The sequence below is a fragment of the Salvelinus alpinus genome, chromosome 23, assembly GCF_045679555.1.
Source record: "Salvelinus alpinus chromosome 23, SLU_Salpinus.1, whole genome shotgun sequence".
Taxonomy (NCBI): Eukaryota; Metazoa; Chordata; class Actinopteri; order Salmoniformes; family Salmonidae; genus Salvelinus; species Salvelinus alpinus.
Genome location: NC_092108.1, coordinates 39,852,824 through 39,877,875, shown reverse-complemented (window position 1 = coordinate 39,877,875; position 25,052 = coordinate 39,852,824). Strand labels below are relative to the sequence as shown.

The 25,052-nt window shown below is 43.4% G+C and overlaps 1 protein-coding gene across 4 annotated transcripts in view; it reads left to right on the top strand.

Annotated features, from left to right (window-relative positions):
- LOC139550969 (dihydropyrimidine dehydrogenase [NADP(+)]) overlaps positions 1-25,052 on the top strand; it is a 131,237-nt gene that overhangs the window by 64,749 nt on the left and 41,436 nt on the right. For all 4 annotated transcript variants that reach the window (XR_011670164.1, XR_011670166.1, XR_011670165.1 and 1 more), the window contains exons 11-15: positions 2,901-3,111; positions 6,070-6,254; positions 6,494-6,709; positions 21,517-21,681; positions 23,956-24,024. Coding sequence is in view for 1 of the 4 variants with exons in the window: in XM_071362278.1 (XP_071218379.1) it covers positions 2,901-3,111; positions 6,070-6,254; positions 6,494-6,709; positions 21,517-21,681; positions 23,956-24,024 (846 nt within the window). In the remaining 3 variants the exon portion in view is untranslated. The remainder of the gene's footprint in view (positions 1-2,900; positions 3,112-6,069; positions 6,255-6,493; positions 6,710-21,516; positions 21,682-23,955; positions 24,025-25,052) is intronic.

Genomic DNA, 25,052 nt, shown 5'->3' with positions numbered 1-25,052 from the left:
CATTACTAGACAAACATTTTCAGGTCTTGACATAGATTTTAAAGCAGATTTAAGTCAAAACTGTAACTCGGGAACATTCACTGTCTTCTTGGTAAGCAACTTGTGTAGATTTGGCCTTGTGTTCTAGGTTATTGTCCTGCTGAAAGGTGAATTCATCTCCCAGTGTCTGGTGGAAAGCAGACTGAACCAGGTTTTCCTCTAAGCCTGTGCTTAGTTCCATTACATTTCTTTTTTATCCTGAAAAACTCCCCAGTCCTTAACGATTCCAAGCATTGCCACAATTTTTGCAGTACTAATTTAGTGCCTTGTTGCAAACAGGATGCATGTTGTATAATATTTTGTATTCGGTACAAGCTTCCTTCTTTTCACTCTGTCAATTAGGTTAGTATTGTGGAGTAACTACAATGTTGTTGATCCATCCACAATTTTCTCCTATGAGAGCCATTAAACTCTGTTTTAAAGTCACCATTGGCCTCATGATGAAATCCCTGAGCGGTTTCCTTCCTCTCCGGCAACAAAGGACACCTGTATCTTTGTATTGACTGGGTGTATTGATACACCATCCAAAGTGTAATTAACTTCACCATATAATATTCAATGCTATTTTCTTCTTTCTTTTTACTTTTTATCTAACAATAGGTGCCGTGCTTTGCGAGGCATTGGAAAACCTCCCTGGTCTTTGTGGTTGAATCTGTTTGAAATCCATGCAACTGATGTGACATTTTCACTCTTGAACATATTTAAGTGAATACTTGACTCAAGATATTTCAGATGTATTTTGAATTTGTAGGGGTGTGAATACTTTCTGAAGGCACTAACATAGCTGTATAGGCCTCAACCATACGTAACATACATTATTATAGAACAGAGATATCTAACCTCTATTTTTGTTCGTTAACCTTTTTTTTTGTGGCCAAGGTTTTTATACCAGGGGTGGCAGTGAGGTGACTATACTGCGTGAGGCCAGGATTTTGAACTCATTTGCTTAACAGCAGCAGGGGGGAACCATGGCCATTATAGCAGCCTGTCTGTCCCCCTACTGTGCACCGCTGTGGACAGACACAGTAATTAGACTTGTGTCGTTGACTGGTTTTAAGCTGCTCTACGGAATTCCTCAAGTTTGATCATGAATTCAAAGAAATCCATAGCTGGGGGAATGGGAGAAAGATGTGAAACTTGGCTCTGTACGAACATAAATAGCCTATAAATAAAGTCCGTCTTTGTTTTGGGTTATCAACAGATTCAGCGATTCAGAGGTTTTGACCTTACCCCTCCAGTTGATGTCCACCCCCGCGCGGAAATGTAATTAGCATAATAAAACAAATCCCCATGAAAATCAGTGTTTCAGAGATATCTGTTTTCTGGCATGGGCTGAGTCAATTTGTTGGCGTGCATCTGTGAAGAGAAGTGGCAGAACCTACAGCGGTGTTTGTCAGATCAGGAGACGTCCCCAAAATCTCATGAAAACATCTATCGTTCATACCGTTTGGGCTACAAAAGGAATACCCCTCTATGCATAGAGGAGACGTTCACAAACACGATGCTGTTCTTCATTTTGCTCTGTGATCCCCAACAAGCTTCACAGACTCAACGGACTTGTCTGAAGTCAGTACTGCCGATGTGCCAACTTGTGTGTAGCGTTCAAACGGTTTGAGCGACCAACTAACATGACCTCTATATGAAAGAAATGACTTTCACAAACACTTTCTCCATTTTGCTCTACGACCCTCACAATCGTCACGTGACTCGTATGAAGGTATCCGGCACTGGGCCCCCCAAAAAATGAATGGAAGGGAATATGGCATACCCTCATCAAAGGTATACGGGTCATTCCACGGTAAAAGCTAAATACATTCCGGAGCTTTCTTATCCCTCAGATATAGGACAGATACTTCAAAACATTTCACTTTTATAGATTTTTTTTGACTGTTTTTCCATGTATGCATGTTATTTAATGTGTTTCAATGGGCAAATAGCTGTAAGGCCAAATTCAATGTTTCAAAATAATGTGTTTATATTTCAGGGATATCTACCCACATGAAAAATATTATGGTCTAAATGCTGTAGTAATACTATATTTATATACTATGTATTCATTGCAGTACATTTGCGGACATGATCAAGGTCTGCAGGAGAAATGGAAGTGAATGATGGCTAAGTGAATGATGCAAAAACACTAGTCAATATTAGTATAGAAATATAGTAATTCTACGGTATTTAGACCATAGTATAGTGTTTTTTATATATATGTGTGTTAGCTGTAACTTGTTGGATGTTAGAACTATAGTAGGACCACAATGGAAATGCATTAAGTGTTTTGTTATTCTCAACACATTTCTAAATGTATTATGTCTTTAAATAGTCAAATAAAAATCGATCAATCAAGGGATACTACAGTGTGGCGTATAGAAAAACCCCAAATTCTATAGTAAGCTCTAAACCATCGGGGGGAACCTTAGAGCTTCCCAAGGTTAACACGTTCAAAACCACATTGACAAAGCTAGTAGTCCAATTGATCCCAAAATTCTAAAGTAAGCACTACTCGATCAAGGCATACTACAGTATAATACGAGTTTACTACAGAATTCTATAGTAAGTACTGTATTTTTTTTATGTGGCTACAGCGGTCTGTAAATTCAAAAAGCTAAATGATCCTTGGTATGGCCATCTTAAAACAATTCCATATGTTTGGTTAGTAGAAACCCAGCCCCAGGCCCTTAGACTCAGGGATATTAAACTGCATTAAATGTGGCATCAACATCACATCTAAATGTCTTTTGTCATGTTTCAAAACACATTTCATCCTTGAAAGTCCTGCAGGCTGTGAAGTTGGGATCTTAGGGGAAACTGAGGAAAAAATATCATATAAAAATACAAATAAAAATTCTCCATTTCCTCAGATGGAGCTGGCCAAGGAGGAGAAGTGTGAGTTTCTTCCCTTCCTGTTCCCCCGTGAGGTCATCATGAAGAACGGCCGAGTGGCCGGCCTGCAGTTCTGCCGCACCGAGCAGACGGAGCGCGGCGAATGGCTGGAGGACGAGGACCAGATCGTCCGTCTCAAAGCCGATTATATCATCAGCGCCTTCGGCTCCATGCTGACTGACCCTCAAAGTAAGGTCTGAGAGAAGGCGAATCAGGTCTGACAGAAGGGGAATGCTCAAACATGCCCCCTTTATTGAAGTACCCTTAGAAGTGACTGTTGAAGGATTGACCTGATAAAACAGAATACCGACATAACTGGCAGAGTACTGGCAGAATGTTGATTATCAGTCCCTAAATATGCATTACACTAAAATACATGACAATACATTACGTTGAAATACAGCTCCACTTTAGGTGTGGTCTAATCAAGATTTTTCAGTCACCGAACACCTCTACACTAAACGTACCATACAAGAACGTGCCAGGCATTTCATCCAAATCCACACTGACCTCGCATTAAGCGATCTCTGTCATCTGCGGCAGCCAAGGTCTTGTAAGAGATTAGCTACAGTGTTAATGCCCCAGCAGACAGCCTGCCGGGAGAGGGCACTCATCGCTCTCCCCAGAATCCATTCTCCATACTTCCCTTTGCCTGTATGGTGGCCTGTCACGTATCTGGAAACTCTGTATGGGATTTCTTTCACACCGATCTATAGAGAAATAGAGCACTCAGAGGTATCAAATGTAATTTCTGGAGGGCCAGTGAGTGTGCATGTTTTTGTTATAACCAAGCACTAACACGCTTCATCTAGCTAATAAACAAAGAATTTGTCCTCAATAAAAACCTTTATTAGCTGAATCAGATGTGTTAGTGCTGGGCTGGAACAAAAACAAACACCAGCCCTTTCAGGAATTGAGTTTGAGATCTCTGACCTCTCTGCGGCTCCACTTATCTGTACTTATACAGATTCTAGATTTCAGCAGGGTGTGTGATACGAATCACCCACAGAGGGAGGAGGGCTGGTTACAACCCATAAGCTGGAAATGAGAGGATCGTGTTGATTATTGTGTTTGTTGTTGAGATCATCCAGACCTTTTGGGTGATTGAACCTAGTCTACAGACAACCAAATATTAGCCTAAACAGGAGGCAGCTATTAGAATGTTTTATATCTTTCGCTTGACAATATTTGACACTCACATACTCTATTAATACTTACATAGATTATTGGTTGTTGAATGTCATGTATTTTGCATAATGTACACAGTGAGCTCCAAAAGTATTGGGACAGTGACAATTGTTGTTGTTGTTTTGGCTCTGTACTCCAGCACTTTGGATTTGAAATGATACAATGACAATGAGGGTGAAGTGCAGACTGTCGGGCCTCCCGGGTGGCGCAGTGGTCTAGGGCACTGCATCGCAGGATATTCCTGAATGAATCGTGAATAACGATGAGTGAGAGACAGACACACAAATATCATACCCCCAAGACATGCTAACCTCTCACCATTTCAATTACAGGGGAGGTTAGCAATGTTGGGGGAGATATGATATTTGTGCGTTTGTGTATAGTCACAAGCTTGATCTAGTCATTGCGTGCAATGAATATGGGACCAAATACTAAACTTTTGACTACTTTAATACACATATAAGTGAATTTGTCCCAATACTTTTGGTCCCCTAAAATGGGGGGAATATGTACAAAAAGTGCTGTAATTTCTAAACGGTTCACCCGATATGGATGAAAATACCCTCACATTAAAGCTGACAGTCTGCACTTTAACCTCATATTGATTGAATCATTTCAGATCAAAAGTTCTGGAGTACAGAGCCAAAACAACAACAAAAAATTGTCACTGCCCCAACACTTTTGGAGCTCACTGTATGTCATATACTGTATAGTTGGCTACATAGCCTACTGGAAGTTGCCTTGACCAGTCTCTCGGTATCACTATCTGTTATCAAAAATCTCAGATACAGTGAGTTTCAACTTAGTCATTGTACAGTAAAGTAGAGGACTAATAAATGCTGATAGCAGATTAGATAGTGGCAGATAGTGGACTAATTGATAAATACCACTATATTCTTACCTGGCTAGTAGATGTACAGTATGAATCACCAGCTCACAGAGGAGGCAGTCAATGACTCGTCAGGGAGAACAAAAAGGCTGAGATCGGCAGAAAATAGGCCCTGCAATCTGCAGGGGGTGCGGTGTGTCAAGAACATGACAAATATCTAAAGGTGTCTGTCTGTCTGTCTGTCTGTCTGTCTGTCTGTCTGTCTGTCTGTCTGTCTGTCTGTCTGTCTGTCTGTCTGTCTGTCTGTCTGTGTGTGAGTGTGTGTGAGTGTGTGTGTGTGTGTGTGTGTGTGTGTGTGTGTGTGTGTGTGTGTGTGTGTGTGTGTGTGTGTGTGCGTGTGCGTGTGCGTGTGCGTGTGCGTGTGCGTGTGCGTGTGTAGTCTTGCCTGGCAGAGGCCCATATGACAGCATGGATTCTTCTCACTAATGGAGCTCAGCAATCAGCATCTGTCAGTGGAGTTTTCTCCAGAGAGATAGAGTGGAGGTCTGTGGAAGAAGTGATGTTATTTAAGAAGATCTCAGGAGTCTCTGACATGTCACACTCCACAGCCTTCCTACAGTAAATGGGGGGGGGGGGGGGGGGGGGGGCATGTGTGATGGACCCTCCACTTACAATGGTCATTGGACTATCAGTTCAAATGCGGTACCAGGTGGTGCAAAAGGGGACAGTATCAATAAAGAATAAGTTACAGTATATCAAATATCCCCCCTGTGATGTCTTATACAGTACACACATTCATTATTCTGCTCCTATACGAATATAACACAACCTGCTAACCCAGGAAGTAGGGGTGCTCAAGGTGCTGCAGCACCCCCTGAAAAGAAAAGAAGAATATAAAAAAGTGCACTACTTTTCACCAAACTTTTCACTGGGCCTTTACTACTCCTGTATTAGCAAACCGATACAGCCATCTGCAGCACGGCGAGAAATACCCCTCTCCCACCATCGTCGCAGCACTCCAACCCCCAAACATCTTCCCGCTGCTATGTGCTGACCCCTGAACTTTGGGGACGTCTGTCTATTGTAATAATGTCATATTAACCATGTCTGTTATGTCTCGTTCTAAACAGTCCAGGATGCCATGGCTCCCATCAAGCTGAACCGCTGGGGCACTCCAGACCTAGACCTTGAGACCATGCAGAGCAGTGAGCCTTGGGTGTTCGCTGGCGGAGACATCGCAGGCCTGGCCAACACCACAGTGGAGTCTGTCAATGACGGAAAGCAGGCTTCCTGGCACATCCACAAGTACCTCCAGGTGGGTGGGACAACTATGACCCGCTGCAGAGTTGAATGGAGTCGTATTCATTACTGCACACCGTAGCAAAACGTTTTAGAATGGAAACATTTCTTGTTGGCATGTCCAGCTAGTCCCTCCCTGTTTGTCTGTTTTTACCCTATTTGGTGCCTAATGAATACCGCATAATGATGATGACTACAACAATTAAGATAATGCATTCATAAAACCTGTTGCAATTCTGCTTCTGTTCCCTACAGTCCCTCTACGGCCAGACAGTGGACAGCACCCCCGCGCTGCCTCTGTTCAACTGTGCCATCGACACGGTGGACATCAGTGTAGAGATGTGTGGCATCACCTTCCCGAACCCCTTTGGCCTGGCCAGTGCTCCCCCCACCACCAGCACGGCCATGATCCGCAGGGCTTTCCAACAGGGTTGGGGCTTCGCTCTCACCAAGACTTTTGGACTGGACAAGGTACAGACAGACAGAGAGAGAGATGCACACATGCACATTAGAAGTATGCTGTTAATGGTCGTCCGTGTGTGTGTGTATGTGTGTGCAGTGTTGCCAATTTAGCGACATTGTCGCTATATTTACCAAGTTTTCAGACCCCTCCAGCGAGGTATTGGTAAAAGAGACTAGCGACAAATCCAGCTACTTTTCAGGTTGCCTTTGGGGAGTTTTGAAACAGATGATTTCTATGGTTTTGATAGCATTTAGCAACTTTACCCACTCAATTCTGCAGCAAACGAGAGTGGGAGAAGCTGTCTGTGCAACAGAAGTTGCAGCAATGGCGCACATGCAGGCATAGAAGCATAAGGAGAGGTGGTGTGCAGCGAAAACGCTACATCGGGGGACCGCAGTTGTGCCACAGCAAGGCAAATTGGTGCCGTGACGTCATCGCAGCAACGGCAAAACGTCATCTAGCGACTTCTAGCGACAAATCGAGGAGCAACACTGACGTTTTTGGCAACGCTGATGTTTTTGACATACGTGTGCATGCAAACGTTTCACAGTGTTACAGCAGTGTTGAGTGTCTAAGCGGTATGAACAGACCGTTGCGTGTCTCTGTGTCTTGTCTTTGAGCCTGTCTAGCCATGGCCAAGGCTCCGATAAGTCATAACGGTAGCACATAAAAGCAGCCTCCATCCACAGACGTGTGCATTAATAAAGCCCTAATAACTCATAAAGGAATGCAATAAAGGGCTCCTCACACGCAAACACGCTCCCCGGTAATGAGCTCCCGTCAGGTGGCAGACACTCCAGCTAAACCAACACGCTCCCATTAGAACAAGAGGCATCTGCCTTGTTAGCAATGTAACATTTGCTCTTGACAGGAGAGTGAAAAAAAAAGAGAAAGAAGACAGAGAGAGAGAGAGCCATTAGTTGCTTATTGAGCTCCAGCAGAAAATCTTTTGTTTTAATTTACTTTCTAATTCTAGTGATGGGGAAATTAATCAGTAACATCTGTTTGCTCTGTTCTCGCTGGCAGCTCTTTATTAGTGAAGTTAGAAATGGAAATTTGCTGAAAAAAGAGAGACCAAACAAGGAGCGCTTGTTCGGAGTTGTGTAAGGCATCGCTATAGCAACAATTAGGGTAGTGCATCAGGTGCAACCTCACATTAAGTTTTTTTTTCTCTGACTGTGGTGAAGAAATTATTATCTCGTATAAAATTGAGTGGAAATCTGTTACCAGACGGTTGAGTATTTGGTTAGGCCAAAAGGTGCCATGCTTTTCCCGAACGGTTAAAAAAAATCTATTATGACTAATTGGTGGAAGTCTCGCCAAGCTTTCAAATTAAATTAAGAAATAGATTTCTGCCTGAAAAATAATAAATAAGGACTTGAATCTATAGTGCTAAGAGTGACAGTTTTTCAAGAAGCACACTCCTGGATGATGGTCCAACCACTAAGAGTAATTCAATAGACATTGGATTTATTTGTGTTTTCAATTCTTTTCAATTTTTTATCTAAAGTGATTATTACAGTTGCAACTAGCCTGCCTCTCAACATCATGTCTGTTTATCCCTTTAAACACTACTTAGAGGGATAGTTTAACGAGTATCAATGTTTTTCAGGCATTTTCCTTCACCCTGAAAGTGTTCTAAAGTTGAGTCCACATTCCAAGGCATGTGCTGTATAGATCCTACTGTGCAGGCTTTACTACTTAACTAACCTGTACATGTCCTTGAGCATTGAAAAACACCCTACTCACATGGAACCTGTAGATGTATTTTCACGACAAATACATTAAAACGCCTTGGACTCTGTTTGCAAGTTAGCCTTTGGCCAAAATCCATATTTTTAACCTCACTTCCTCCCTCTCAGTGACTCATTTTATTTGTCAAGCACTTTGAAATACAGCCCCTGTAAGAAATGTGCTCTCGAAATAAAAATTGGATTTGATTTGGAATGTGTACAGTAGCGTTGTGTTACATTTTTCACTCGCTACCGCTCTTTTGCTCTTCATACTGGTCAATGTCAGTGCCATGTGCCTTACTATTCCCCAATAGCTCCTGCTTACCAGCAGCGCAGCAGCTCGCCCCCAGCTCATATCTCTGTAAACAGAAATCATATTGCACTCTATTGTGTGCTTTGTGTGTCAAACTATTGCACTGCGCCTCTCCTGTCTCTCTCCCTGAGAAGGATAAAGAAAGTACTGTGTCAACAGTGCTCCTCTGTTCCATCATTATACCCTAAACATGAGGGACTTCTTTTTAATATCCTGTTCTCCCCCCACCCGCCAAGCGCTCCCCCCCGATCGCAACACTCCAGCCGCTCCGCGTCGATAGCATTCAGGGCGCATGGCCTGATTGTCACAGTGGATATGGAAATATCCTAACATGGTGTGCGTGTGCGGAATAGCTAATTGCCGTATGGCGCGATACAGCGGAAGCCCACTCGCTTAAACTTGCAGGCGGCACTTCCATTCATTATAATTAATGAACTACATTGCATATGTAAATGTTTTTTTCCCTTCTGGCGAGGATTGCTTCTACCGTGGGATGTAAATCAAGGACATAGGGATCAGACCAGAGTCCTGTTAAACCTGGTGGTAAACCCTGTCTCAACCACATCTCCTCACTGAGTGACATGACAGTCAAGCAGCTTGGGCTGCTGTTGAAGGGGTCGCGGTCCTGAACATTGACCAGTTCTATCCTCGATTGATGTGATGAGACGATCCCAGGTAGATTCACTGGGTCTTGTGAAGCTGGAGCACATGGATCTGAAGAGGTTTGAACCCTTACGGCTCAATTAGCCTCTCTAACTGGTGTGTGTGTGTGTGTGTGTGTGTGTGTGTGTGTGTGTGTGTGTGTGTGTGTGTGTGTGTGTGTGTGTGTGTGTGTGTGTGTGTGTGTGTGTGTGTGTGTGTGTGTGTGTGTGTGTGTGTGTGTGTGTGTGTGTGTGTGTGTGTGTGTGTGTGTGTGTGTGTGTGTGTGACTTACTGCTTACAGGACTTTCACGTCTCCCAAGGAGGGAGAGTTGGGTAAACTTGCTTGTTTACCCAACCGTGGGACAGACTATGTTTGTTCCCACACTCGGGACTCTGACTCTCTATTGCTTACATGGACTCTTGGCCTCCCATCCTATTCTAACCACCTCTTGCCGGCTTTGTATGCATGTTACCTGATAAAATTGCTGTACAATATGATCTTGTTGCCATTTAAATGTCATTTAAATGTCATAAATCAACACTGCAGAGCTCTCCCTGTCCTCTGCCGTGCCCTGATTGTATTACTGCTTATCATATCTGGAAATGTGCATGTACAGCCTGGCCCATCTACTATTGCTAGCACCAATTCTGACTTGTGCTCTGATATCTTCTTCACTGACTTCTGCTCTTGTAAAAGCCTGGGTTTTCTGCACGTTAACACTAGTAGCTTATTAGCTAACATGTATCAATTGAAAATGTGGGTTCACAGCTCCAATCCAGACGTGTTGGTCATTACTGAGACGTGGTTAAGTACGAGTGTTTTGAACACGGATGTTAACCTTTCTGGTTATAACCTTTTTCGGCAAGACAGATCTTCCAAAGGCGGTGGAGTAGCAATCTTTACCAAGCAACAGCTTCAGTGCTCGGTTGTCTCCACCAAGTCTGTCCCCAAACAATTTGATTTGCTGGTTTTAAGCATTAAACTTTCAGTTTAACTGTTGCTGGGTGTTATCGTCCACCATCAACACCGGCCTGCACCCTGCCTTCCCTAAGCTCTCGCTTGGCCCCTTACAAGAAGTCTAAATTTGTCCTATTAGGTGACCTAAATTGGGACATGCTTAAACCACCTGACCAAGACCTAAATTTGGCAAAAGGCTTGGCGTACACATACTCAGGCTGACGGCTCTCATTCAACCAAATGAGAAATAAGTGCACTCAGGCTATCCGGAAGGCCAAAGTTAGTTACTTTAAGGAGCAGTTCTCTCTCTGTGGGTCTAACCCCAAGAAGTTCTGGAAAACGTTTAAAGACCTGGAGAATAAACCCTCCTCCTCACAGCTGCCCATGTCCCTTAATGTTGATGATGTGGTTGTTACTGACAAGGAGCACATGCTGAGCTCTTTAATCACCACTTCATTAAGTCAGGATTCCTATTTGACTCAGCCATGCCACAATGCCTGTCCAACATTTCCTCATCTCCCACCCCTTCTAATGCGACTAGCCCCGATGCTCCTCCCTATTTTTCCCCCGCCCCGCTACAAAGTTTCTCCCTGCAGGCGGTCACTGACTCCAAGGTGCTACAGGAGCTCCTTAAACATCTGGGTCAGATGGTTTAGACCTTTTCTTCTTTAAGGTTGCTTCCCCTATCATTGCCTATCTCTGACCTTATTAATCTGTCTCTCCTTTCTGGGGAGGTTCCCATTGCTTGGAAGGCAGCCACAGTTCATCCTTTATTTAAAGGAGGGGATCAAGCTGATCCTAACTGTTATAGGCCAATTTCTATTTTGCCCTGTGTTGGAAAAACTTGTCAATAATCATCTAACTGGCTTTCTTGATGTCTATAGTATTCTCTCTGGTATGCAATCTGGTTTCCCAGGTTATGGATGTGTCACTGCAACCTTAAAGGTCCTAAATTATGTCACCATTGCCCTTGATTCTAAGCAATGTTGAGCTGCTATTTTTTTGACTTGGCCAAAGCTTTTGATACAGTAGACCATTCCATTCTTGTGGGCCCGGCTAATGAGTATTGGTGTCTTTGAGGGGTCTTTGGCCTGGTTTGCTAACTACCTCTCTCAAAGAGTGCAGTGTATAAAATCAGAAATCTACTGTTTCAGACACTGCCTGTCACCAAGGGAGAACCACAAGGCTTGATCCAAGGCCCCACGCTCTTCTTAATTTACATCAACAACATAGCTCAGGCAGTAGGAAGCTCTCTCATCCATTTATATGCAGATGATACAGTCTTATACTCAGCTGGCCCCTCCCAGGATTTTGTGTTAAACGCTTTATAGATCGTCAGGTAAGGGTGCTCTCGAGCGGCTAGATGTTCTTTACTATTCGGCCATCAGATTTGCCACCAATGCTCCTTATAGGACACATCGCTGCACTCTATACTCCTCTGTAAACTGGTCAACTCTGTATACCCGTCGCAAGACCCACTGGTTGATTCTTATTTATAAAACCTTAGGCCTCACTCCCCCCTATCTGAGATACCTACTCCAACCCTCCTCCTCCACATACAACACCCGTTCTGCCAGTCACATTCTGTTAAAGGTCCCCAAAGCACACACATCCCTGGGTCACTCCTATTTTCAGTTTGCTGCAGCTAACGCTAACGACTGGAATGAGCTGCAAAAAAACAGTCAAAATTAACCGTTTTTTCTCCATCTCTTCATGCAAAGACTCAATCATGGAAACAGTTGTGGTTGCTTCACGTGATGTATTGTTGTCTCTATCTTCTTGCCCTTTGTTCTGTTGTCTGTGCCCAATAATGTTTGTACCATGTTTTGTGCTGCTACCATGTTGTTGTCATGTGTTGCTGCCATGCTATGTTGTTGTCTTAGTCTCTCTTTATGTAGCGTTGTGGTGTCTCTCTTGTCGTGACGTGTGTTTTGTCCTATATTTTTATTATATTTTTAATCCCAGACCCCGTCCCCGCAGGAGGCCTTTTTCCATTTGGTAGGCAGTCATTATGAATAAGAATTTGTTCTTAACTGACTTGCCTAGTTAAATAAAGGTTAAATACAAATAATACAAAATTAAGGGCTGCCTTGGCTCCCATCCAGGAGGTCTCACTGATCAAACTGAACTGGAGTCATGAGCGGCTTTCATCGACAGGTTTAAAACAGAGAGATAATGAATTAAGTTTGTTTTTGTTTCATGTGCGGGTCATTGGCTGGAGTTCATGAGACACCACTCTCACCCCACACACACAAACATATCCAAGTTTTCTCTCCCCTTGCGATTGATCAAATCGAACTGAATGATTGCAATAGTAAAGGTGGATATGTTTCTTTAGAACATGGATTTACCGCAGACTGCACACATGAACATATACACTAAACAAAAATAAAAATGCAACAAGTGTTGGTCCCATGTTTCATGAGCTGAAATAAAAGATCCCAGAAATGTTCCATGCGCACAAAAAGCTTATTTCTCTCAAATTTTCTGCACAAATTTGTTTACATCCCTGTTAGTGAGCATTTCTCCTTTGCCAAGATAATCCATCCACCTGACAGGTGTGGCATATTAAAAAACTGATTAAACAGCATGATCATTATACAGGTGCACCTTAGCTGGAGACAATAAAAGGTCACTCTAAAATGTGAAGTTTTGTCACACAACAAAATGACACAGATGTTTCAAGTTTTGAGGGAGCATGCAATTGGCATGCTGACTGCAGGAATGTCCACCAGAGCTGTTGCCAGAGAATTGAATGTTAGTTTCCCCAAATTTACCAAAAGCCGACCTCCAAAGAAATTTTAGAGAATTTGGCAGTACGTCCAATCGGCCTCACAACAGCAGACCACTTGTAACCATTCAAGCCCAGGACCTTCACATCCAGCTTCTTTACCTGCGGGGTCATCTGAGACCAGCCACTGGGACAGCTGATGAAACTGAGGAGTATTTCTGTCTTTAATAAAGCCCTTTTGAGGGGAAAAACTTATTCTGATTGGCTGGGCATGGCTCCAAAGTGGGTGGGCCTATGCCCTCCCAGGCCCACCCATGGCTGTGCCCCTGCCCAGTCATGTGAAATCCATAGCTTAGGGCCTAATGAATTGATTTCAATTGACTGATTTACTTATACAGTTGAAGTCGGAAGTTTACATACACTTAGGTTGGAGTCATTAAAACTCGTTTTTCAACCCCCCCCCTCACATTTCTTGTTAACAAACTATAGTTTTGGCAAGTCAGTTAGGACATCTACTTTGTGCATGACAATTGTTTACAAGACGGATTATTTCACTTATAATTCACTGTATCACAATTCCAGTGGGACAGTAGTTTACATACACTAAGTTGACTGTGCCTTTAAACAGCTTGGAAAATTCCAGAAAATGATGTCATGGCTTTAGAAGCTTCTGATAGACTAATTTACATAATTTGAGTCAATTGGAGGTGTACCTGTGGATGTATTTCAAGGCCTACCTTCAACCTCATTGACTTATTGGGAAAATCAAAAACAATCAGCCAAGACCTCAGAAAAAAAAATTGTAGACCTCCACAAGTCTGCTTCATCCTTGCGAGCAATTTCCAAACGCATGAAGGTACCACGCTCATCTGTACAAACAATAGTACACAAGTATAAACACCATGGGACCACACAGCCGTCATACTGCTCAGGAAGGAGACGCGTTCTGTCTCCTAGAGATGAACGCAGTTTGGTGCAAAAAGTGCAAATCAATCCCAGAACAACAGCAAAGGACCTTGTGAAAAGGTACAAAAGCATCTATATTCACAGTAAAACGAGTCCTATATCGAACATACCCTGAAAGGCCACTCAGCAAGGAAGAAGCCACTGCTCCAAAACCTCCCCAAAAAAGCTAGACTACGGTTTGCCACTGCACATGGGGACAAAGATCGTACTTTTTGGAGAAATATCCTCTGGTCTTATGAAACAAAAATAGAATTGTTTGGCCATAATGACCATCATTATGTTTGGAGAAAAAAGGGGGAGGCTTGCAAGCCGAAGAACACCATCCCAACCGTGAATCATGGGGGTGGCAGCATCATGTTGTGGTGCTTTGCTGCAGGAGGGACTGGTGCACTTCACAAAATAGATGGCATCATGAGGAAATAAAATGATGTGGGTATATTGAAGCAATATCTCAAGACATCAGTCAGGAAGTTAAAGCTTGGTCGCAAGTGGGTCTTCCAAATGGACAATGACACCAAGCATACTTCCAAAGCTGTGGCAAAATGGCTTAAGGACAACAAAGTCAAGGTATTGGAGTGGCCATCACAAAGCCCTGACCTCAAGCCTATAGAACATTTGTGGGCTGAACTGAAAAAGCGTGTGCGAGCAGGGAGGCCTACAAACCTGACTCGGTTACACCAGCTCTGTCAGAAGGAATGGGCCATAATTCGCCCAACTTATTGTGGGAAGCTTGTGGAAGGCTACCCACAATGTTTGACCCAAGTTAAACAATTTAAAGGCAATGCTACCAAATACCAATTGAGTGTATGTAAACTTCTGACATACTGGGAATGTGATGAAATAAATAAAAGCTGAAATAAATCATTCTCTCTACTATTATTCTGACATTTTACATTTTTAAAATGAAGTGGTGATCCTAACTGACCTAAGACAGGGAATTTTATCAAGGATTAAATGTCAGGAATTGTGGAAAAACTGAGTTTAAATATATTTGGCTAAGGTGTATGTAAACGTCCGACTTCAGCCGTATGAACTGTAACTCAGTAAAATCGTTGAAACTGTTGCATGTTGCATTCATATTTTTGTTCAGTATAGTATAGTCTCTCACACACATGCAACTGAATAATGCAAACGCACACACAGCATAGACAGGTCAAAGAATCAACCTACATGATCACATGAGTAAGGATCAAGACGTTTCCTCCCAACATTAACGTACCTAAAAGGCCATTTTGGAAGTCCTAGTGCTTGGTTCTACATTTCCTCGTCTACCCATCTCCCCTGTCATTACAGCACAATTATGCTGGATGATCATGGGCATTTCTTGATGGCGTTGTCAGACTGTCAACAGTGGTCAAAACTGTTCCCGGTGGAGCCGGTGAAATGGGATGGGAAGGATGTTCCAGGCCATGAAACAGATGTGTATCCCCTGCAGTTACATTATATTTAATCAGGCAAAGCACCAAGGTGCCATTTCCGCCCCACTGCGCTGCAGTATAAGTGAAAATGGCCATAGGCTGGCGAGGACCCAGAGCGTATATCACAGAGCCCGAGCTGTCAAAGCAGTCAGTACTGCAAAGATCAGAGAGATGTCAGCTAATTGCCTACTAATTACCCAGTAAATTGTCTAATTAAGCTAGATGCTTAATTAGGGGTACGCCTAGAATAGCAGGCAGTGGTTGGTGAATGGATTCATTCCCGTTGTTGTGTCTCTTTGGGTGGTAGCTAGGTGGTATAGATAGGAAACTGTCATTGATAGGCAGAAGAAACAGGGGTAAGTGTGAGATGCACTGCAGAGATATGGAAAGGCAGAGGATGGCAGGGCTGAGAAACAATAATAGATATTGTTTGCTCCAACCAATAATATGAAATACTGTATGTGTATCTCAAATTAGATATTGCAAACATCAAGAGTGTCACACAGGCCGCCCTCAGAAGGTAACAATAGTGTGGAATTATCTCTGCACTCATAGTCATCAACAACTCCCTCATACTCTAGAATGAACATATACGTCTCAGTCATAGGTAGCAAGAACTCCCTCAAACTCAAGAATGAAAACGTACCGTACGCTATGTCAGGATTACCATCCGTGCATATAAGATAGATACGAAGCTCATCCTCTCTTCATTCAACCTCCGCCTGGTTGTTTAAATGTATAACGTATCCTTATTCGTATTTAATTCAACTTGACCCCTTAAGGATTTCCGTTTCTGGTGGTGGGATCTCAGTGTTGTTCTCCAGTCAACCATCCGGCTTCTAGATGTCATCCCTATTTATAGCCAAGCCTCTCCCATCTGTACTGTCCGTCTGCTGCCTGCTCTTCATCAGACGTGAGCAGTGAGCATCGTCCCACTCTGTCCCTGATGGCTGCATGTGTCCAGAAGGCAGAAGGAGGCGGGAAATCGATACAGGGCCAGAGACTAGGCGGCCATCTTCCTGAAATTAGTGCCAATTTGTTATGTGTGATCTCATAGGGGATGCAGTGTGGGTGGCTCCTCCTCCTCCCAGAGGCCTCTGCTGCTGGTGTAGCACGGGTATTCAGGTACAGGCCGGGGTAACTCCATAGCGTTACCTAAATACATAGAAGAAAATGTGTTCGTACGCACACACACACCACAGAATTAGGCACCTCAATAGAATCCACTACAAGCACTGCGTATTAGGATCTTGTTGAAACGAAACTAGCGCCTTTCTTGCCTTGTCAAAATAGGGCCCTTTATGTAAGGGTCACTTTTTCCATGTCCCTGAAAACTGAAGAGTTAAATCGCTTTGTTTGCTAATTAAAACTCTGTCTAGCAGCTGAACCCTGTCTCATAGTTTATGTGTGAAACTTAAATCATTATGAGAAAAGCAGGTCTAAATTTACAGATGAGAGATTTATGTAATTGGTCATTCTATGTTTGTGAAAGTCTGCCTACTTACCAGTGTGTGGGAAGAACTTTATAGATGTCAAAACTTTATAGATTTACAGTAACAAAAAACTTTTTAATGCTTGTATATTACCAGTGGGTGTTATTTTTATGAGTTTAGCCTTCTTTGTACGAGAAGCTAATTTATTGCCTGGTTGCTTGTTGTTTGTGGTAATTGTGTGAAGCTCATTATTTGCATCACATGAATAAAAATAAAAAAAAGAATCATGTCAATCTTGGTTTACTATTCTCAGGACAAACTTACCTATCTCGTGATACACAAACTTCGTTGACGTTGTTTTTGAAGGGTAGTTCTGAGATTTACCTTCTGAGGGGTTGAATTCAGCGATGTTATTTATTCTTTGTTTTTTTTTATCACTGAAGTCAGCATGTGTTCATTCTGTCTAATGTGTTAACTATGACCACTTAGTCCCTTTGGCAAGGGCACTTATATTTCTCTTGCAGTCATTTTCAAATGACTTAGTACTTCAATGGGATATCACTTTTCAACAGAAAAAAGTTAAACAATCGCTGGAGGGCATTTTTAATTGTTTAAATTGCCCATAATATGTCTCTGTTTATAACACCGTTAGGGAAGTAGGTCACAAAATGACATTTTCACTCAAAGTACACTCTCGTTGTTATTGTTGCTACCTTTTAGTTTTGCATCGTGTTTGGCAAGAAAACGCTTCATATTATATGTGAAGCTCAATTGTACACTTTCAGTACTTCGCCACAAAATGGCATTCCTAGATGCATTTCTTTGCCTATAGTTTCCGAATATATGAATATCTCAGAATATTTCCAAAATGAGCCAGAAAAGTTTGAAACACAGGGAGCATGAATGCATCTCCCAGAGTGATAAAGGGACTGATTTTAAAAGATGACAATTTTAGGTCATACCCAAGACATGCCTTTCCAGGCACTGAAAGCTGCTGCGCTGTAGTGGCTCTGATTGAAAGAGAAAAACGAGATATTGAAAGCAATTTGCCACAGCCCTTAGGAACTCTGTTCTCTGCCCAGACCGTGAGTATGCATGCCTCTCCCTCTAAATGGAACTTACAGGGTCATGAAACCACTTAAGATGACAAATGGGAGGAGGATTAGATTCAGATTGTTTATGAAAAATGCATAGATCAAAGTGGCAAATAGAAAGAAAAAAAACTAAGTAAATTAACACGCAGGTCACTTGCCCTGTCTGGACCAAAGAAATCAGAACAAAGTAGATAGAATCACCTCCCAATATATTATATGCCCGCTGCCCTCCCTCTAATGTCACATAGAATAAAATGGCTTAACATTCAATCCAGGGTCATGGTGATTAACCTATAGATAAAACATGGTGGCACCAGAGCTATAGCTGAAGGTATGATTGAGCTGTGTGATGTTCCATTTGCTCTTCTTGACCCGGCTGGCAAGTCAGCAACCAGCACAGGGCAGGACAGGGCAACAAGTGGACTACTAAAAACATCTGCCAAGAGAGATCGAGAAGAAAGAGAGGGATTTAAACTTGCCATGAAGAGTAAGAGAGAGATAGAGAGAGGGAGGGAGGGAGAGTAAGGGAAAGAGAGAGAAAGAGAAAGAGAGAGGGGTGAGAGGGGGGAAAGAGAGGGATTTAAACTCGCCATGAAGAGTAGGAGAGAGAGAGAGAAAAAGGAGTGAGGGAGGTAGAGAGAGATTAGAGAGAGGTAGAGAGAGAGGTAGAGGTAGAGGGAGAGAGAGCGAGAGAGCGAGGGAGAGGTAGAGGGAGAGGGAGAGGTAGAGGGAGAGAGAGAGGTAGAGAGAGAGGGAGAGGGAGAGGGAGAGGGAGAGAGAGAGAGAGAGAGAGAGAGAGAGAGAGAGAGAGAGAGAGGGAGAGGGAGAGGGAGAGGGAGAGGGAGAGAGAGAGGTAGAGGTAGAGGTAGAGGTAGAGGTAGAGGTAGAGGGAGAGGGAGAGGGAGAGGGAGAGGGAGAGGGAGAGGGAGAGGGAGAGGGAGAGGTAGAGAGAGAGAGGGAGAGGTAGAGAGAGAGAGGTAGAGGGAGAGGGAGAGGGAGAGGGAGAGGGAGAGAGAGAGGTAGAGAGAGAGAGGTAGAGGGAGAGGGAGGGAGAGGGAGAGGGAGAGGGAGGGAGAGGGAGAGGGAGAGGTAGAGGGAGAGGGAGAGAGGGAGAGAGAGAATTGTTCACTTACTAGCATCCACCACCACCCCCGACCACGTACATCCCTCCCTCCGGCGATAATGATGGATGTAGTAATAGAGATAATTGTGGTCGAATGGTTTCTGTGTCAGCTTTAAAAATATTTTTATTTTTTCTCTATCTCTCTCCATCATTCTCTCTCTCTCGCTTCTCCTCCCTGCAGAAAGAAAGAATAGTGTCTTGAGGGAAGAGACCGTGTAACTAACCGCTGTTCGGTAATCACCTGGAATGTGCCTCCTCATGGCCGACGGCCAATCTTTGGTTGTCTCTGTGTTGGAGGAGCTAGAGCCGTGGCTGTGATATCTGAGCACTCTTTATCACGTCTTTTCATAAAGGTGCTAGGTTGTGGGGATTGATTAGTTGACCTGGACTGTTGTTATAGCCCAATGGTTAGCAGAAAACCAGACAATATGGACCCGGTAACCTATAGTATCTAAATCCTTGTTGAGGACCGTAGTACATGTGGATTGGTGGTAAATAGTCTGGCCACCCGGACTATTTACATTGACGCTCCCCCCTTTGGCTTATGTGACAAATACAATTTGATTTGATTTTATGTTGTTACAGAGATTACTGGCTATGTTTTCTTCACAGGTGCATGTATTACGTGGTGGTGGTGGTGGTGGTGGTGGTGGTGTGTGTGTGTGTGTGTGTGTGTGTGTGTGTGTGTGTGTGTGTGTGTGTGTGTGTGTGTGTGTGTGTGTGTGTGTGTGTGTGTGTGTGTGTGTGTGTGTGTGCGTGGTTGCGTGTGCGTGGTACTGTAGCCTAGCCTATGTGTTTTGGCATTATGGATTACTTTACTATTTTATGTGATTGATTCCGTATGTGCAAACGCATCGAACCCTTCACCCATCATTCCGTATTTGTTCATCGAAAGACGTGGCTCCCACGTCTGTCCAGAGCTTTATCTAATCTCATTCGTATTCCTTTCTACTCGCCGACTTCAAACAATTTGTCCTGACTTGTCTTGCACTTCATCAGGGTTAGCTAGCGAGGAGCTGCCTTCATAGTTGACTGAACTCACAGTGCAGCGCTGAGCTAAATCCTTCAAACATTGCCCTGTGGATAAAGCCCAGCTATTAGCAGTGAACACAGCAGATGTCACAGGGAAACAAATTCGTGATCACAATGAATTCTACTGTTGCCTGTGATGCTCTCTTGAATTTTCGCCACGATAGCATTGGTTTAGGAGTTTAGGATTATAAACCTACTGCAGATTATGTCTGCGTTACTTTCTATCATTAATGACATTTTTCTTCTATCTAAAGATACTACATAAACCAAATATCATTACATCTATTAGTGTGTTATTGTTGCAATCGTTTGATATGCACTCGTTTTTTAAAATTTGATTATGCAAATTGGTTTCTACTAATTGGTAATAGTAACCAGAGCAGAATGAAACATCTTCAAAAAATCAATGTCTCTGTGGTGAATTTATAAGTAACTGTATATCATGAATATGAGTGGTACTTCTTTAGATTCAACAGCTCTTCTCATTGGCTTTGAATCAAACATGACATTCAGATTCACAATTGAAGCTTCACAATTAAGTGACATTATAGTTATCAAATATTGACATTGCACCTCCCTCCTATTCATAAGATGTAATGTCATGTTGTTCATGCAGATGAGTCATGTTAGCAGGAGATTTTGTTGACCAATTGGCCTGACAAGGAAAATCTCTGAGCCCTATGGTAGAAATTACAAGATTATGTTATAAGGCTGTTATTGCATCAAATGGCTGTTTTATGCAACAGAATAAGTGGTTGTTAGAACGCTCATCTGTGTGTGTTCTACTGAGGATGGGCCTCTAGAAGATTTACAATGTCTTTGGGTGATACCGCATTCCAGAACATGAGTTAATGTTTCTGTACTGGGGTACCAGGGGGAGATGGCTCCAGTATGGAGTTGGGGGACAGACCCTGGTTTCTACACAATGACAACTGTTTTTACAGCAGATACTGTCTGCTGTGAATTATAAGTATCTTTCATGCAAATCTTAACCTTGTGACCCATTCCATACATCTGTTGTTTGTCATGTAGACTGAAGGAGGATGGACTTTGCTATAAAATGCTGTGCCTCGAACCAGCTCGTTGAGTTCTCAGTGATCACATCCAGGGGTGATTACCGACCAGCTCCATTACTGCAGTAATTAAATAATAAAGTTGATTGTTTTGAAGAAATCTAAAAGTCTCTCCTTTTGATTACAATAATTCCACCACAGCCCGAATTATACTGAACAGTTATTGCCAGGAAAAAATCCTGGCCCTCATGGTAATGGATCAATCTCGCTCGTTCCATCACTGGCCTGACCTAACAAAACAGTCAGCCATTTTGTTTCTTGGAGCGTCATTTCTCTCATTCCTGTGATTCTTCCCACAGGACCTGGTGACTAATGTTTCTCCCCGTATCGTGCGTGGCACCACGTCAGGTCATGTGTTCGGCCCCGGACAGGGCTCCTTCCTCAACATCGAACTGATCAGTGAGAAGACAGCTGCCTACTGGTGCCAGGGTGTCAAAGAGCTGAAGACAGACTTCCCCAAGAATGTGAGTTCACTCTTTTCCACAGATGCCCATTTCACACTATCTACTGGAACCGATTTGTGCTACGATACTCTCACATAGTCTTTTCAGCTTGCTTCCAGTAACAACTTTGGTGGATGTGTAACCAGGCCAACACAGCACAGCTCCGTTTGGCTTGGTTCGGTTCGGTAGTTTACTATTTGAAGACTCAACCAATCTTTTTCAGCTAAATAAATGTCACTCAAACATTTATTTAGTCCAGAATGAATTACAGTGAAAAATGCAGTGAGCCTGTCTCATTGAACATAATACCCACCTCCTCAGGGATTATTTGTGTTTCCTGTAGGGGTATTTGCTGTATATTCATGTCAGACTGTCCCATTTAGTCTACAGTGATTACACTGTATTACACTGCTGTGCTTCCACACCAAGCTCAGGTCCAGAAATCCTCTTCACAATTGACCTCTTCCGACCTTCATCCTCCTGTTATTTCCTTTACCTGGTTGCCAGAGCCCATCCCCTTGTTCCATCCTCCCCAAATTACTTACCAACGCAGTAAAACATAAATATGTAGCTCCCATTGAGAGACATCCATTAATTTTTTTCCATTGATTTCAGGGAGGTCAAGGCCATTCTCCCTCCCCCATTATTCCCATTCATTATTCCTGTTTTCCTCTGCGCTCGTCTTCAACATGACGTGACCTTGTGGGTTACCATCCTCGGTCCACCTGGGTTGCTTTGAAGGGCGTCCTTGGTGAAGGCAGAGCCAAACTCATCCCAGCGCGTGCCTCCCGGAGGTTAAAGGTCACCGGTGTATTCCGCTCGGCAAAATGAATACTCAGAGAAGGGGAGTGATTAATAGCAAAATCCCTCCCCAAATGATGTGAAATTGTAGGGGCTGGGGAGATTGAGACACCTCTCCCTTGCAGGGACTGATTGAGACTGTGGAGTGGAGTGGTCTCTGTGTGTGTGTCAGGTTTTACAGGCAGCGGGCATGCCTGTAATAATGCTGCACCTGAGGAATGGAATTGTAAAAAAGGGAAGAGAAAGAGAGACTAACAGGGAAACATAGGGACAAATTGACAGAAAGAAAGGGAGAGAGAGAGGGAGAGGGAGCAGGAGAGAGGCAGAATAAGGGAGAAAGAGGGAGCGGGAAGAAAGTGAAAAGGTGCAGCCCCATCCTCCCCTCTTCTAATATCTCCATATCAGCGGTGATTGACAGTTGCCGTGTTGCCGGGGGTCCCTGGAGAGGCAGTGTAGAGGGTGTTGGTGGATGGGCTCACTTACTCACACTACTACATTATTAAAGAGATAACAGGAGGATCCCCCTGCTAGGCTTGGCTCTGCTCTGCTCCTCGCAGACAGACAGGCAGACGGACAGACAGGCAAGCCGCAGGATGGACGGACAAACAGACAGACACATGCCCCACTATCGCTGCAATTCACTCTACCCCATAAACCGCCTCCTCGGGATGGGGTTCAGCTAGAACGGTTCTACTGCAGTGCACACCGCCTGTCAGTCTGTCTGTCGGCACGTCTGCATGTACGTTTGTCTGTCTTGTCCCTTTCCTTCTGTCTTCAAACAATGTGAATAGATACTAAAGACTTTTTCCCAACAATAGTCTGGCCACTGTACGTAGCATGTGCCACTTGAGAGTGGATCGGGGGAGAAACGTAGCATTGTTTGCTATTCATTTCCACTTCAACTGGCCCGTAATCAATATTTGCAGTTCAGTAGCCGACTCCCATGGTAAAGAGGATGAAGGGTTATCACAAGTCTCCAACAATACGGACACGGAAAGATGCAGGATCTATAAAATCAAACACACACTTATATCACAGGCAGGCATGTCCCTCTGTGCATTGTGGACACATCAGCCTATTTGTGTCTTTTAAAATCCAAAGCAATGAAAGGGAGAGTTATATCTCCCCTACTTTATGGGTAGATTATAGTTTCCACAACAGGACTGAGGACCGTTGAGGATTGAGTGCGGAGGACTGATGGGCGAAAGACACATTATATTGTTCCTCTGTTATTCTCTCAGATGTTTGTGTAGTCTTTGAAACCACTATGTGTTCTCAGGCTCTCAGACAAGATAAGGCACAGCAGGTGAAATCACAGTTGTTACTTGCCCTCTCTCTCTTTCTCTCTCCCTCTCTCCCTTCCTCTCTCTTAATCTCTCTCTCTCTTTTTCTCTCTTTCTCTCTCTCTCTCTCTCTCTCTCTCTCTCTCTCTCTCTCTCTCTCTCTCTCTCTCTCTCTCTCTCTCTCGCTCTCTCTCCTCTCTCTCCTTTTCAGATTGTCATCTCGAGCATCATGTGTGGTTACAACAAAGCCGACTGGGTTGAGCTTACTAAAATGGCAGAGGTGAGTCCATTTTGTGTTGTCTGTTGTTTCAGAATATAACCTGACTTTACAGGGCTGGACTTGAAGAAAGAGTCAAGGAAGGGACTGTTCAATTTGATCCATTCACATTCTTCTGGGCCAACTGTTTTGTACCAATCAAATGGATTTAAATGACTTCCTTTGTCTTCTCTAAAAACATGCATGTCAATATGTAAAAAAAAATATGCTTTAACAGATACCTTAAAGAGTATCACTCTGAAATAGACCGGCATCCATATTCATGGCTTAAAGCCTCATTGGTCTCTTTGAGAAAAAGCAGCTTCTTACATTAAATTTGCATTAGATAACATCGGATTTACGTCTCAGAGGCAACAGAAACCCACTGTGCTCACAAACTGAGGAATAAATCATAAAACTATTTTTTGTGTTCTTTTTCTCCTCAGATGTGGACGTTTGCCTCTGAAATCTATCGTTTCTCCTATCGTTCCTTCTCAGCTTCGCTCTGTCACTTCACATAGCCCTATTGAACTCATGGTTATTGATGTGAAACCAACACTGTTGTGTTTGCATCAGGCATGCTAAAACCACTGTGATGATTGATAATAGTAGTAGTAGTGGCATAGTATTTCATTGCTAGGGAATGGTATTTACAGTTTTTCTCAATCTCATACAAACATTTTTTGGAACAATGTTGTCGATCTTCCAAACAGAGTTCACAAGAAGGGGGAGAGAGAGAGAGAGAGAGAGATAAAAAGAGGGGGAGAGAGAGAGAGAGAGAGAAAGAAAGAGAGCAAGGGAGAGATGGGGAAGAGAGATTGAGAGGGGGAGAGAACGAGGGAGAGAGTAAGGGAGAGAGAGGGAGGCAGAGGATAAGAGAGAGAGAGTAAGGGAGAGGGAGAGGGAATAAATCATAGAGTGAGAGAGTGAGAGAGTGAGAGAGATATACTGCTTTCTCGGGAACAGGCCCAGATCTCTGTGATTTGCGTGAAGAGGAGGCGGAGAAAAAGGGGCCAGAGGGCAGGCTGCCTTCTGAGAATTCGTAGGCGATT